At 39.0% G+C, this 16,168-nt stretch overlaps 1 protein-coding gene across 1 annotated transcript in view; it reads left to right on the top strand.

Annotated features, from left to right (window-relative positions):
* Positions 1-15,655, top strand: part of sec31b (SEC31 homolog B, COPII coat complex component) — a 62,240-nt gene extending 46,585 nt beyond the window's left edge. Inside the window, exons 23-26 of the mRNA XM_055661866.1 lie at positions 5,835-5,981; positions 8,354-8,473; positions 12,038-12,109; positions 14,142-15,655. Of these exons, the coding sequence (XP_055517841.1) occupies positions 5,835-5,981; positions 8,354-8,473; positions 12,038-12,109; positions 14,142-14,321 (519 nt within the window). The 3' untranslated portion in view covers positions 14,322-15,655. The remainder of the gene's footprint in view (positions 1-5,834; positions 5,982-8,353; positions 8,474-12,037; positions 12,110-14,141) is intronic.
* The last annotated feature ends 513 nt before the right edge of the window (positions 15,656-16,168 follow it).

The raw sequence follows: 16,168 nt of genomic DNA, 5'->3' as shown, positions 1-16,168 counted from the left end.
AGACCATGTGAATAGATAATGGAGGGTGGCTGTATCCACCATTCTCAGCAATATCTTGAGGTTTTGGGCAGAACAGTTGCTGTGATGCATCCCAATAGGTTACCTTCTTTGTTGAATTTAGAAATTGATGTGTCCTTGGTGTCATGTCAAATTTCCTTAGTCTTCTGAAGATGTAGAGGCATTGGGATGTTTTCTTGGCTGTAACTTCCATGTGGTTGGAGGGCAAGTTGTTGGTGATATTTACACTTATGAACTTGAAGCTCTCAGCTTTACTGCTCTTATGAATATCTTCATGAAATCTTTTAAGCTATCTGAGAGGCATGAAAGGGTTCATTTTGAAAACACCGTAAGTTAGCACGCCTTTTGCACTGCGCTGAGTGGAGACAAGGTTTTTGTGCACTGGTCTATGGAATGGATCCTAAATCTGTCCACAATCTTGTGAATCGAGGCAAGAATTCTACTTACTTGCATCTTCGTCTCATGGCACTCAACAGAGAACAATTGAACATCAGCCGTGTTAATGTAAGACTGATACGGTAAGGTTGGCAAATTTATTATGTTCAAGGACACGTCATGTTGGCACAGTGACGCAGCAGTAGAGTTGCTTCCTTACAGCATCAGGGACCCAGGTTCTATACTGACTATGGGTGTCATCTAAATGGAATTTGTACGTTGTCCCTGTGACCATGTGGGTTTTCTCCAGGTGTTCAGGTTTTCTCCCACATTCCAAAAACGTGAATGTCTGGAGGTTAATTGGCTTCAGTAAACTGTCAAGTGTCTTGAGCGATTGATGAGCGGAAGGGCCTGTTTCCACGCTGTATCTATAAACAAAACGAAATACATTGTGCAGATTGAGCTTTTGGAGTCGAATAGCTTCAAGATTGCTTTTTTACTGATACCAGTTTTTTGATATCTACCTTCCTTATTAAACTATATTTAATCACATCATCTCTCATTGCGATCGATTTGCGATTGTATTATATGGTTATATGGTTATTCACTGGATTATCAACCTGAAACTCCGGATCACTAGTTCAGTAATGTAGCCATTCTGCTTCTGAATACTAGAAACTGCATTAATCATAGATCTATCCCGTGATACCAGAAAATTGAGGTCATGAAGTTTAAAACCTTGTTCTTGCCTATTAATTTATACACATCTCAAAACGGATGCTAATGGAGTTTTTTAGTAACTTTGATTGGGGTTGAAGGTGAGCTCAGAATTCCAAATGCTTTTGTGGGGAAAAGGACTTAAGCAACTGATGCTTCCTTGGGGATCTGACTATACTACAGATGTTTTTTTGAAAGCCTTTAAAGCTTCCAGTCTGTTTTGATTGGATTTTATTGTCAAGTATATCTACTTCATTGGGTGAGAGAATCAAGGGAATGATCCAAGGAAGGGATTATAGGTAGTGTAGGAAAAGGACTAGTCATGTGAAACTAGTGCTGTTCGTTTGTACTGCAGTATAATGCGAGTCAAAGTAGGAGGTATCTTTTTTTTAATGTCAGCAGTAATCCCCTACCTTAATCCCTCCCCCTTCCTCCCAGTAGATAATAAGAGAAAATGAAGCCATTTTACTCAATTAAAACAAATTTGCAAAACTGAATTGATCAGGATTACTTTTAAGTGCTGATTGAATTCATTCGATATTAAACTGTTTATGGAGAAGCACGAATGAATAACCAAGTGTTTGTTAGCCCTACTTGAAGTTATTTTGTTTTGAAGGAGAAAGATGTCATCTATTTTGCTGTGATTGTAATTGCTTTCTTCCAGTGGATTTTACAGTTCAGCAGAGTGACCTCTTCTGGACATGACGAGCTTAGAGGGTTAATCTGAAAATCCTTTTAGCTGTGGATTCATGGAACCATTAACTGCAATTTCAGTTTGTGGTGATGTGCCTGTAGTTCAGTTGGTCTGTGCGTTATTTATAGTTATTATTTGTGTTAACATTTTCCATTTTCCAATGATTTTCAAGGGAAGTGAAGACCACATATCCACAACGTTGACATTTTGATAAGTAAAGTCAAAAGCAAAGGGAAAGGTGCATAAAAAAGTGAAAACCACTTGAATACAATGTGAATTTGAGCTCAAATTCACATTGTATTCAAGCGTTTTTCATTTTTCTAGGAACTCAATTCCCCATTAGATTAGAGTTGTGCCAACTTTCCATGTTTTTTCACATTGATTAGTGCCGTATTGAATTCTGGCATCAGTGTAATAGAGTTGAAAAATAACAGTGGTATTTTCTACAGCAGACTAATTCAAACCAGAGATGAATTGTGATTTAAGTTATTGCAATTTCATTGAGTTTCTACTCAATTCAATATAATTTACATGATGTCATTAATGTAGGTAAATTTAAAAAGTCATATAGAGATGTCCTGGTACATTGGTGAAATGTGGATTTTGAAGAGATTCTTCAAGTGGGAACTGTAGTGTCAATATTTTGGGAAGCATTCCAGAGTCCTGTGGCTGGATGACTGAAGAAATAGTTGTTAATGGTGGAGCAAGTGGAATTGGGAATACACATGGGTGGAACAGGAGGAATTACTTCTCCAGCTTCTCACTTTGTGGATGAGCTTTGTGCATAATAAAGAGACAGATGATCGTCCTGGACATGAATTGTTTCTCATTTATTCCACCTAATTACATGTCTGGTTCAGTTAGAACTGCCATTATTCATCCTCAGCTACTCCCACTTCAGTAAGCCTCACGTGCAATTTGAGCAATACCACGTATGTCAGAGATGTAGAAAGATACACCACAGAAATAGGTTGTTATGCTCAGTGAGTCCATAGTGAATGTTACACTAATCCTACCCCAGCATTTCATTCTTCCCACATTCCCATCAGCTCCCCAGTTCTCCCACCACCACCAAAATAATTCTACCACTCTACATAGTCATCTACAGTGGCCATTAACCACTCAATCTGTACATTTTTGACATGTGGGAGAAAACCGGAGCACCCAGAGAAAATCCGTGCAGTTACAGAGAGAATATGCCAACTCATAACCAGGATTGAACCCAGGTCACTGGAGGTGTGTGCAGCGATTCTACTAGCTCACCTCTGTTCTTTATATTCTTCTAGTTCAACAGTATTTTGAATACCTTGCGTCAGATTCTATGGTATATTCTCCTACTTTGCATGCAGAAATGGTGTTTAACGCAGGTTGCCGTATTCTTCCTGATGTTAGTGCAAAAGGGTTAAAGCGTTCCCATTTAAAGAATTTAGTTTTAAATCGTTGAAGCTCCACCATTGTAATCTTCATTCTGACGGGTATCTCCTTAGACTACATGCGCCCTAATTCCCCAGAGAGCCATTGCTTCTCTCATTTGTTTATAAATGTTTGCTAATCTTAACTTTATTTTTTTTAAAGCCTACCAAAGTCAACTGTGATTTAAATTCATGTCCTTTGATCATGGCAATGAATCTCTGGGCTGCCGTTCCAACAAGCAACTTCTTAACTGCTTTCCTATTGCACTTTTTAGAAAAATCTTCTCTGCAGAAGTTGCCTTGGTCACCTGTAGAATCCAGTTCAAATCACATCACATTGATTTTTCTGTAATATAATTTGTATAGAGTTTGTATTTTCTTCTGTGACCTCAAGGATTTCCATAGGATGCTCTGGTGTCCCAAAGATGTACCGATTGTTAATTTAATATGCCGCTATAAATCATCTCTAATGTCGGTGGCTGACAGGACAATCAGTGGGGCATGTGAGAGAATAGATTGCATTGAAATAACTGGGGTGATTGGATTGCTCTGAACTGGCATAGATTTGATGGGCTGAATGGCCTTCTCTGTCAAAGTAAAAGTAATAATGAACTGATTAAAATCATGATTAGATGATTAGTTGATAATTATATTCTGCCTACTTTCCTTTTTTCTGAAGCCCTCCATCAGCGCACACTGCAGCAACATGCATTGTTTTCAAGCAGCATTAATACTATCTACCTGGGGGCCTATCCGGTAGCAGTTTACAAGTCATCTACCCATTGGGTAAAATGTGTAAACATTTTCCATATTAAAAAAAATAAAATAAAATAACCTTGTAAGAGGGGGGGCTACGGATAACATTCCTTTCCTTCTGAACTAGATGGTATGCCTGAGCGAGAACTTGTTTTTTTTAAATCTACAAATGATGCTGCCGTGGATAGTTTAGGAAAGGATCTATCAATTGCCAGGCTTTATCCTACACCTCCCCTCTTTCAGCTTTCTTTCCCCCACCAGAAACAGTCTGAAGAAAGGTCCCGACCCGAACCATCATCTATCCATGTTCTCCAGAGACCTGCCTGTCACACTGAGTTACTCCAGCCCTTTGTGTCCTTATGTAAACCAGCGTCTGCAGTTCCTTGTATCTTCAAAAAGGACATCTTTGATTGAGGCTGAGAATGGGTTTTGTGTGGTAATACTGGCAAGATATTTCATGAAACTTTGTAGATTACTTCAACATTGTTCAAAGCTGAAGAGCTTTTAATCAAATTGTCTGAGCTTTAGTGATTGTAAGATTTATAGGAAAAAAAAGCACGAACCTCACTGCTGTCACACAGGAGTAATTTGTTCAGTTGCATGTGCACTGCTTTTGTAGGAAAGAATAATTTATGAAACTGTTCACGCTATACCGCTGGTTTCCAACTGGCCTCCTGCTTTTTGTAAATCTCTACAAAGTGATCTTGCCAAAATCTCTGCTCTCTGCTGTCTTAATTCAGAACCTTATATTTATCCATCAGCCCTGTTCACACCAACAGGCATTGGTTCCTGCTCTGATAGTGTCTCAATTGTAACATTTCCATCCTTACTTTTAACTTCCTACATTAAAGAATTGTTACAGCGCAGAACAATTCAGCCTATTATGTCCATGCCAGCTCTCTAACCACAGCAATTCTCTGATTCCAATCGCCAACCCTCTCTCTATAAGTTAGTATTTTTTCTCCACCAACTCCCTCTTGAAGGCTGAGTATTCTGTTTTTTACAGAGTTGTGGGTGCCTGGTTCGTGCTGCCAGGTGGGTAATGGAGGCAGAGATATCACAGTGGCATTTAAGAGGTTTTAGATAGGCGCACGGATATGCCGTGAATGGAGGGATACAAATCACGTGCAGGCAGAGGAGATTAGTTTAACTTTAACTAGACAACATATTCAGCACAGACATGAAAGGCCCTTCGCCTGTTCGTGCCCTGTACTAATGTTGAATGGTAACTTAGTCTACGTTCTCAGATTCTGGTTACATTAAAAAAATAGGCTGCAGAAGGTTTTAGTTAAAGACTGAACTAATCTGTAATTGTTAATGCTAATTGTGATTTGATTGCTCTTAATAGGGACAGAGATTTGTGCATCTTTTAAATTGTTGAATAACTGAAAGCACCAGACGTTCTCTAAAACTGGCAAAATCTTTTCAAAACAAACATGAACTGAACCAAGATTTCAATTCCTCAGTGTTTTTCAAGAGAACAGCAGCTACCTTATTTAAATGGTGTTGTAATCGTACAAAATATCCCTAGCTACTTCATGACAATGTTGTCAAACAACAATACATAATGAAGCACACAATACAATTGATCAAGGTTTGGCCAAAAGTTTATTTTAATTAAGCATCTTGAAGATGAAAAGGGAGAGTAATGGAATGTTACGTAACCCAATTAACATGCTGTTAATCAAATCCCAAAGGATGAGCTGTATTGATCTTGTACCATTAGTTAAAGACTCATTATCTATTCGTAGAAATAATCACCATCCAAATCTTTCTGTGACTTTCTGAACTATTCACTTGAAAGAGTTGTTGGCCTTTTGTGGTAGCTGCTGTTTTAGAACATGCTGTTTATAATCTTTCAGCTTCAAGACAACTACACTCCCCCAGCTCCTATTACGGCTCCTGTTGTGAATTTCTCTATGGATACGCAAAAGGCCCGACCCCAGGGCCTCACTTCTCAGGAAACCAGCCAAGGACCTCCAGGGGCACCAAAAGAGGGCAACTTTCAGGTGTGTTCTCAAGTAAACGTTTGTGGCTTTGTTCTTGCTGTTGAGTGGTGCCTAGATTTGATTATAGATTGATTTATTGTGATTACGAATGCTGAGAGGGTTAAGTGAATTCTTGCATTCGGTCCTGTGGTGAAATTATACAGCACAAAAATATATCTACATCTTGTGTCACATTTTGGAAAAACCCATGCGGTCACGGAGAATGTGCAAACTGAACCCAGGTTTCTTGCATTTGCACCGTTGTGCCACCCAATTTAACTTTAAGATGATAAGTATGATAAAATGTGGAAAAATTAAGGAAAAAGATGATGTTCGGCACAAACAAATGATTGCATCAATATGTAATGAATTGGCAGATCTCCCCAAGCATTGTCTGTGTCCACACTACTTTGTATCGACAACAGCATTACGCTGTGAATCAAAATACATTATATAATGCAGGTCAGTGAGCTCAAATTGGAGCCCACAGAGATAATTGTGGAGAGCAAAATGCACACATGAGATTTGTCCCATTAATTTATAAATTATTAGTAATGCCAGCAGCTGTAGCCTTCCCTGGTCACTGTCTCAAGTAGAACAAGAAAATTTGCACTGTTTAATGTCCTTTGAACTTGGAGCTAAACTTGCCCTCTGTATCTCAGAATACATTATTTACTCCTCCATAACATCACCCTTCTCTGTTTCTGTCTATATCTTCCTCCTCCTGAACCTCTAATCTATGTTTTAGTCACCTGTGGTCTCAGTAGGCAGACTCCAACTTGCATGCAACTAAGGTTTTCTTCAGCTCAGCTTGTGTCTGATCCAAGTTCAAATCTTTGCTGATCCGTCCCAGAGGTTCGTATTTCAAATTGTGTTCCAGTCTTTTATCCCTTTAACCTCCTCCAGTTTTACAACCGTTCCACCATGCCTGCAACTCGAACTTCATCTTCTCCAAACTCTTCAGCGCACCATTGTGGCTGTGGCCCATGGTGTTTTATCTTTGCGTTCCAAAGTTGCCTCTCTAAAATGCTCTACTTTTATGACTCTCTTCCTCATGATTTGTAAAACGCACTATCCGAGAGCAGTCATTCCTCCCTTATCTTGGATATGGTCGTGTTCAGTACTAAACAATAGTGCGATCCATAAGTGTGCATGTGTGTATGCGCGTGCGCTTATTTATTTATTTATTTATTTAATAAAGGGGTGACCCATGGTAGTAAAGCACTGCTGATCAGATATTGTAAAAGATGAAGAGGCTATTCTTTCTTGCGGCTCATCGTCTTTATGGTATTACTAATTTGGAAAAAAAATGAGTTCTTCCTATTTGCTCATTTGGCCATGGAGGTGGTGAGATTTTAGGCAAAGGCACAAATTAGAAAAGAATCCTGCTATTCTTTCAAAAATACTTTTGTCTCTTCAGCAAAACACACGTTCTTTGGAACTCAGCGGGTTAGGCAGCATCTGCAGAGGGAATGAGCGAGCAATGTTTTTGGCTGGAATCCTTCTCAAAGCATCGTCTGTCCATTCAGGCCACAGATGCTGCCTGACCCGATGAGTTCCTCCAGTACTTTGTTTTTTGCTCACTGTTCCAGCATCTGCAGTTTCATGTGTCTCCATTAAGGGTCTGTCCCACTTTCAGGACCTAATTCACGACCTCTGCCGAGTTTGCCCATGACATACTCGCAGCATGGTCGTCACGAGGTTGTAGGAGGTCGTAGGTAGGTCGTAGCAGGCTATGATGCTAGTCGTAGGTATTCGTGGCATCAAGTAGGTCGGGGCATTTTTCTAGTCTGATGAAAAATGTCTACGAGTAAAAAGAGGTCGTGAATTAGGTCGTGAAAGTGGGACATGCCCTTAAGTCTCTTCAGATTGATTTCATCTCCTTCACATCAGTTTGAAACAGAATATTCAGATTTAATTTAATGACCATTTCAGAACACATCATTTGCAATTTACCTAACGTGTGGTAAACTTGTAGCTTGCCCTCTTGAATGGTGTAACCTGGAAACTACTACATTTACCTGGATGTATAAAATAACAACAGCACAAACTGACTATTGTGGAAACTGGAGAAAAGATCAAGTGAAAATGTTGTATCGTTCAGATTTTGTTTACATATCATTTGAGCTTTCAAGAGTACTATCTTTTATCCAAATATAATAACGTAGGAGTAACATCTTTACACCGATGCCACAGAGTACATCTTTACTACAAGAGATGCCACTTTATTACATTAATTTCTATCTACCTATCTGTTGAGCTGTGTACTGATGCGTTTTTCCTTTGTAGTTGGGTGTGAAATGCATATCCTGCTACATATGCCGTGCTCCTCCTTCCCTTTTGGCTCCGTATTAGTAATCTAAACAGTGATATGTTTGCTGTTTCACTTCCAGCCCCTGCAACAACTGCCCACAGAGAAGATTGTGAAGAAGCAAATTCCAGAAGAGCACATGATATTGATGACCACGTTTGATGGGCTGGTACAACGATGCCTTTTAGCTGCTGCTGACCCTGTATGTCACTGAACAATAATCCTATTACTGAAATAAGTAGATTACTACCCATATCTTGATTATAAAAATGGTATTCTTGTGTTTTTGTACATAATGAAGTGTGGGGTATTGTATGTATGTATGGGGACTGCAAACTGCTGGTACAATCGGTTAAATTACCATGGAAAATGGGTATGTGAGGAGGGGTTTAGATTATTCGGTACTTCTGTTGCTAAAATTTATTGTATTCGCTCCAATTATCCAGAGTTGAAAACCACTGAATTCCTATCACCCAGCTACGGGAAGGTTGGCTTTAAGTTACAAATGATGAAGAGATTAATCGGGATGTTACCTGGACTTGCAGGCTTGAATGATAGTGGGAGGTTGAACAAGCTGGGACTTTTTTCTTTGGAGCGTAGGAGGCTGAGGTGTGACCAAGATCATGAGGGGCATAGATAAAGTGGACGTTCAGAGTCCATTTCCCAAGCCAGAGGATTCTAAAACTAGAAGGCATAGGCTTGAGGTGAGCGGGGAGAGATTTAAGAGAGACCTCGGAGGCAACTTTTTTCATGCAGAGGATAGTCTGTATTTAAAATGAACGTCCAGAGGAAGCTATATACATGGATACAATTATGAATTTTAACGTGAACATTAAATGACCTGCCCTGAAACAATTGCAATTACAGGTAGACACAAAAAGCTAGAGTAACTCAACGGGTCAGGCAGCATCTCTGGAGAAAAGGAATAGGTGACATTTCAGGTCGAGACCATCTTACTGGGAGACTGAGAGTAAGGGGACGGGGAAATGAGAGATAGAAGGTACATAAAACAAATGAATGAAAGATATGCAGAAAACAATGATGAGAACAATGAAAACAAGGAAAGGTGAAGCCTATTGTTGTCTGTAGGGTAGGTGATAACAAGTTATACAGACACTGAAACTCAACAGGACGATTGTGAAGCTAGTACATCGACAAGGGTGGTGAAGAGTCGGAGAGAGAGAGAGAGAGGATGCAAGGGTGTTGTGTTCGTGGTCCTTTGTCAGTTGGGAAGTGTTTCAAGCAGAAACAAATTGTAACCAGAAACATCATATTTCAAGGCATCCGCTTCCGGCCAAGAAAAATTGAGAAATACTAAATCTGAACCATCAGCCCACTTAGCGTAGGTTTGCCCTAATGATATGTCCTATTGAAGGGTGGCCATCTGTGGTCCACTAATGCTCACTGCAAATTCTTGCAACTATGTAAATTGTAAGCCTTAAATCTCAGAAGTTCTCGGGTGTGAATCTTCCACACATTATTAATTTCAAATGTTTATGAAAAAGGAACTGGTGGGTTCCAACATTTTAGTAAGATGATTTGTAAATAAAGAAAATTGATGCGCTCATTTCAATGCAGCTCCCTGTCGGTGTGAATTGAGGCATTGCCTTTTTGGGTGGTATAGGTGCCCCATGACACATACTGGATTAACTGCTGAACAGTCTGACTCAAGATTGCAGCTTTATGCTTAATACGGATTATTTTGAGCAACCACACTGAACATTAGTGTTTCACTGGTGATTTTGTGCATCTGGATGATGATTTTATCAGACATAAATTCTGATTAGGATTTAATTGTGCTCAGCCAAATCAAATCAGATGTTTGTCATTACTTTTCTTTTAATGGAGAGGGGTCGGAACAAAGGGGAGTAACATAAGAGGCTGAACTTGATTGTTCTTGACCTATTGACGTTTATATACTGAGTATGTGACCAAGTAGTGGCCAGCTGTAGACCAAGTGTTCCTTTCATATTGAAGTGTTTACCCCCTTGACATTCTAGTTATTTTAAAACTTGTAATGGGGCAAACAAGTCATTGTTAGAGGATATATTCTTGGACATAACACTGATAATACACATGCTTTCACTTATTTTCAGCAGTCAGCTCCATTAATTTAACATTGAATCTACTGTTGGTACACTGTTTATTAACTGTACCAAAGTAAATGACTGCATTATTTTGAAGTCATGCGATGGCTTGAAGATAATCCGTTGTAACTGAACCAATATAATCAGAAATTCCTACTAGAAACTTAGCATCAGTGTAGGTTGCCTAGCTACCCCATACCGACATTGAGTTTAGATTGAACTGTGACAGTCACCAAACTTTGTCTGGTTTGATGCATTAGTCCGCTGCTCTGACCACCAAATATCAAAGCTGCCATCTTACAATGCATACCTTGTAGTTTACTTGGTTGCAGTAATAAGAGAAAAAAATGCCCAGTAATAAAAGAAAAAAAAATCCAACATGCCTCAAAAATGTAATTGCCTTTCTATCATAACAAATGCACAAAGCATTTCACCCAGAAGCCAAGCTGCCGGCAACTGATTTGCTATGCTTGTGGTTGCCTATTTTTCTCGAATTACATTGTCTTCACTGTACTTGGATCGTTGTCTTCACTCTTTTCATCACCTCTTGTATGTCTGAGCTGCTTTCTCACTCACTCGTTATGTCATTCACGTTTTCTACTCCATCCTTTCTTCCTCTTACAGTGAAATTGCTGTTTCAACAAATTGATCTCCTTGATGCCTTGCTTAAAGGCAGTTACTTCAGCATGCCAATCTGATTCTTTTACCACCAACAATATTCTACATCCAATGACATTGTCTCTTCTTATCTCCATTGGCATGAAACAATTGCAATTACAAGAACTGTCTCGCAAATGCTTCATTTTTTATTGTCATTCAGTGTGGCTACTTCCTCATGCAGGCAATTCTTCTATATTAGTTTCTCCACACACCATCGTCAAATACCTAAATCTCCAATCAAATATCATCAGCCATTTTCAGAATTATTATTTTTTAACTCCCATGTATATTTTCATACAGGGTCTTCGTTTTTCCAGCTAATTGTTAATTAAGATTAATTGCATCGTCTTCTACTCAGCAATTTATTTGCAGAAAATAGTTGGTTTGAATTCCTTGGAAAACTTGTCTTTCCTTGTTCCCACAGTCCTAAAACCGATAAAATGCAACATGAAATAGAAAAATACTTGAAGAACTTAACAGCTTTTGTGGAGACACGGAATTAACTTTTCAGGAGAGAGATCATTGATATGAAATGTCAACTGTTTCTTCCCTACACGTTCTGTTTGACCTGACTTTTCCAAGCAATTTCTGTTTTTATTTCAGATTTCCAACATCTTCAGTAATTTGCTTTTGGATCAATGTTAAAACCCGAAGCCTGCTTTCACTCAATCATTTCCTCCTTTGCCTTTTGTCTCCCCTGTTCTTTTCAGACTTGGTAATGGACTTCTTGCACCATACATGGCACCTTCGTTTCACACAATAAAATGCTTAACCCAATGTAGTAGTGTCACAAGGCAGTGCAAGTAATACCACAGAGGCTGTCCTGTAATCAAAAGAATCAATATATACCAAGGGAAAACGTGCATGAAAGAGGGCATTGTTGTGCACTTGTTTGCATGGAAGAGGCAAAATGTAAAAATGCATTATGCACAATCACGGCAAAGGTTTGAATAGACAAGACTGATGAACATTTACATTTCAAACCACATTAATTCAGTGAATTCTGAATTATTCCACAGCAGACGAAGAGGAAGCTCGATGATGCTGCAAAGCGACTGGATTACCTCTACGATAAGCTGAGAGAACAAACTGTAAGTGATAATAGTTTTAACATAAAGTAACATAAATTGTATTTGTTTCTGGAGAGATTCTATGGTGTGATAGGGCGTGGATTCACAATGATACATGGAATGCCATATTTTAAAGCAAATGAACAGCGAAGAAAGGCTTTTCCACAAATATTGCTGGACTGTTTAGATTGGTTATCCATATGTATGAGAAAGATGGAAATAGAAGAGGCTGGGAATAAATGTTTATCCTCTAGTTGCTCCTAGACAAGAGATTCTTTTGTTATGAAGTTATTCTGAAGTAGTTTTGAGATTAATTCTTGGTGGTGGCTAGGAATAGTTTTTGAAAGTGTAACCCAAGAGATTATTTACATTGTTTATTAATCACTCTGCAGTTCATAATGTGCTTTATAGAGCGCGATGGATTTGAAATTTTGATATAATGCCCCTGTCCCACTTAGGAAACCTGAACGGAACCTCTGGAGACTTTGTGCCCCACCCAAGGTTTCCATGTGGTTTCCGGAGGTTTTTGTCAGTCTCCCTACCTGCTTCCACTACCTGCAACCTCCGGGAACCGCACAGAAACCTTGGGTGGGGCGCAAAGTCTCCAGAGGTTTCCGTTCAGGTTTCCTAAGTGGGATAGGGGCATATAGATAGCTGACTGCAAATGACAGGAGGTGGAATAATGATTGCAATTAGTTCAGCAGGCAAACAACGTTTGCTGAAAATAAACTTCTTCACAGTTACTGCCCATTCTTCTGAGTGTTTTCCAGGCATTTATATTTTAGATATTCAGCACCTGCGGGATTTTATTCTTTACAAACATTATCTTGCTGTCCTTTCATACTTGCAAGCAAGTTAGGAGAACGTTATCAGGCTTCTGAGAAATTATTGATCCTCAACATATAACTGCCTGTAATTAAACTGAATAACCAACCAGAAGGGATATCTGATATTGGAAATCTTATGTGAAATTGGCTTGTGTAGGATCAAGAATTAGACAATGGTATAGAAAACCCTGGTCAGAATCTGCTTGATCTTTATTCACTGAAAAATTATTGCCAACCACTATTTTATTTTTCTTCTAATCTTGACATTTATCTTATTGTAGAGGAAAGAAAGGTCTGTTTATGCCTCACAAGAGTCGTTAATGGAAAATCTAGACGAGAAAGTAAATGCAGATAACTCAACCTGTCTCCTTTCACTAGTGGTAGCAGTTTCATTTTGAACTGTGATTTTCTTTGGCTATTTAGCTCCCATTCTCACCTCTCAAATCTATTGGTCCTGAGTTTTGTGGCTATTTAGAAATTGTTCGGTGCATCTCAAGCAAATGACAATATGGGCAATAAATGTCAGCGGCAGTTCAGTCATAGAAGAATCCCTGTCAAACCCAATCCTGTAATTCCCAACACACATTTATTAGCAGTGAGTGGATGAGTAGGTGGTGAGGACACCAGCTACCTGACAGGAACACCACCCGGACCTCTATCCACCAATCTCCCGTACCACAGCAGTAGGTATCATCACTATTTTGCTAATGCAGAATAGATCAAAAACGGAGCACACTGAAGGAACTAATCAAATCATAACAGTCTGAATATTTTTGGTGTTCCACGCTATTTTTTCATTTATTCTTTGGTGTTCTCATGTATATGTGAAAGCACATGAAAGTGTTCATAACAAAATTAGTCACTACAACGGTCATGTTATGCTTAAGAGCTTGTATTAGTTTAAAAAAAATTACGATCTGTGACCAGTTAGGTAGACATTAAATTGAAGATTAATAAACTACGAGGTGAAGAACCAGGTAGATTTAAAAACACACCACTTAGAGGGTTTATATTTGAGGTTCCATTGTATATTTCCACTAAATGTTCTAAATCTGGAATCTGAAGCTCATTAAAAGTTTGTCTTTGTCCAGTTTAGTTGAGGCCAGTCAATGCTTCAGTTTGTGTTCAAGGTGTGTGTGTGTGTGTGTGAAATATACAGCAAAAGTGTATGTGCTATAATACTATTCTCAAGGGCGTTGCTAATATTTTTGTTTCCTACTCTGCAGCTCTCTCCACACATTTTAAGTGGGCTACATGAAATTGTGCGGAATGTCGTGGTGTGCAATTACCAGCAAGCGTTGGCTGTTCACACTCACGTTGTGAGTAGCAGCAACTTCAGCGAGATCTCTGCATTCATGCCCGTTCTAAAAGTTGTTGTGACAATCGCCAACAAGCTCAACATCTGAGAAAGCTGCCAATCGCAGGATTTCACATTTGAGGATAAGGATACTTGGATTTTTGAATTGTTTACTTTTTCTTCAGTGTTTTGATTCGTTGAATATGAAGAGTGTTAACGTTTGCGATATTTAGCGAAGCCTATCTTTGAAAGTTCCGCTTTTCTGTGAAATGCATCACACAAGTAGTGCATTACTTCTAAATGCACTGAACTGGGTTGAATCTGGTTCATTCCTAACATTAAAAACTGAAGAAAACCTAATCAACACCCATTGGCAGGGTCCAGACAACAAGCTTCTGGTTTGTACTCGCCTTGTGTTACTTCTTTCCTGAAGGTCAATTAGGCAGTCGCAATGTATTTGTATAGCCTTTGTGTTAAGGTTCACCATTGTTCTCTGCGGCCACTGATATCCCACAAATAGCTAGAATATGTCTCATAGCTACGCTGTATTTGGTTAAATATTGCTCTTGTACCCTAAATAGGAACGACTAACTTGGAAATAGAACTGTCAAATAAATTGGCTTCATCCACAAATCCTACAATGATTCCATCAGCCATATCGATAATGGGAAATAGGATAAGCTGCCTCTCAAACTCTCAAAGGAGGACACGACTAGGTCAAAACGGGACAATTCACCTTGGAGATAGGTTAACATAGAAGACAAATGTATAAGCTTTATATTTAATCTGGAAAAGCTTTGGGCAAAATACAATGACGCTTTTTAAAAAAACCCAAAAAGCATTATCTTTTTGTATTCTGTAAAATTTATACTAAATTGTGGGTTTACTTCAGCTGATAGGTTGGTACTATTGCCACATCGTGCTGGTACACCTCAGCCTCACTGTTGTCATGATGGTGATTTTGGAATGTCTAATTTCAGGGATCATTGTGCTATTGTTAATGCAGATATTTGGCTGTCAGCTTTAATTATGGAATCCTAGAAAATGGCACGACGGTGATAAACAGAGTCTTTTTAAGAAAATGCATACTCTGAAGAATATTTTACAAATGCCAGGACATCATGAGGTCAAATTCTTTGCACTCCTGATTGGCAACATGCATTGAGGGATTGGACTCTGTTGCCTATTGCCATCCTCATTTGACCTCAAGGAATTCAACAATAGACAAAATAGCCGTCATTTAGGCATGTGAAAACATTCTGGTTATTTCTGTGACAACAGTGTAAGCAGCTTTTTTTAGATTGCACAAAATCCAGTTACTGTGTCTCAAATGCGTAAATGCTGCCTTTCCGCACAAATATTTATGACATTGCCACAATAGCATATTTTTTCATTCAATATTGTGAATATGGAAAAAATAAAGTTTTTTTTTCCAATTGAAAACCTGAATTGAAATTTGTAGTGTTTATAGAGGAGTACCTGCTATTCACTCATGTACACATCTTTTATCTTAGTATTGGTACTGTGTGCAGTTCTGGTCACCACACTATGGGAAGGATGGGATTGCACAGCAGAGGGTGCAGCGGAGATTCATCAAGGTGTTGCCTGAGATGGGAAATTTCAATTATGAGGAGAGTTTGGGTCGGCTAGCTTGACTTTCCATGGAGTGGAGGAGATTGAGTGGTGACCTGATAGAGACACATAGAATCATGAGGGGGATCGATAGGGCAGATAGTACAATTTTTAACATGCAGATCACAGATGGAATGTTGAATGCACTACCTGAAGTGGTGGTGAGGCAGATAATCTCACTAAATCTAAGCATTTAGACAAGTACATGAATTGCCACGGCTATGGATCAAATGTGGCGAAATAAGATTAGTAAAGAACAGTACAATGATCTGCAAGGACATTGTAGGCCAAGGGGTCTGTTGCTGTGCTCTATGCCTCCATGAC

This window comes from Leucoraja erinacea, chromosome 34 (genome assembly GCF_028641065.1).
Source record: "Leucoraja erinacea ecotype New England chromosome 34, Leri_hhj_1, whole genome shotgun sequence".
Taxonomy (NCBI): domain Eukaryota; kingdom Metazoa; phylum Chordata; class Chondrichthyes; order Rajiformes; family Rajidae; genus Leucoraja; species Leucoraja erinaceus.
This window is presented reverse-complemented; position numbering and strand designations above follow the sequence as displayed.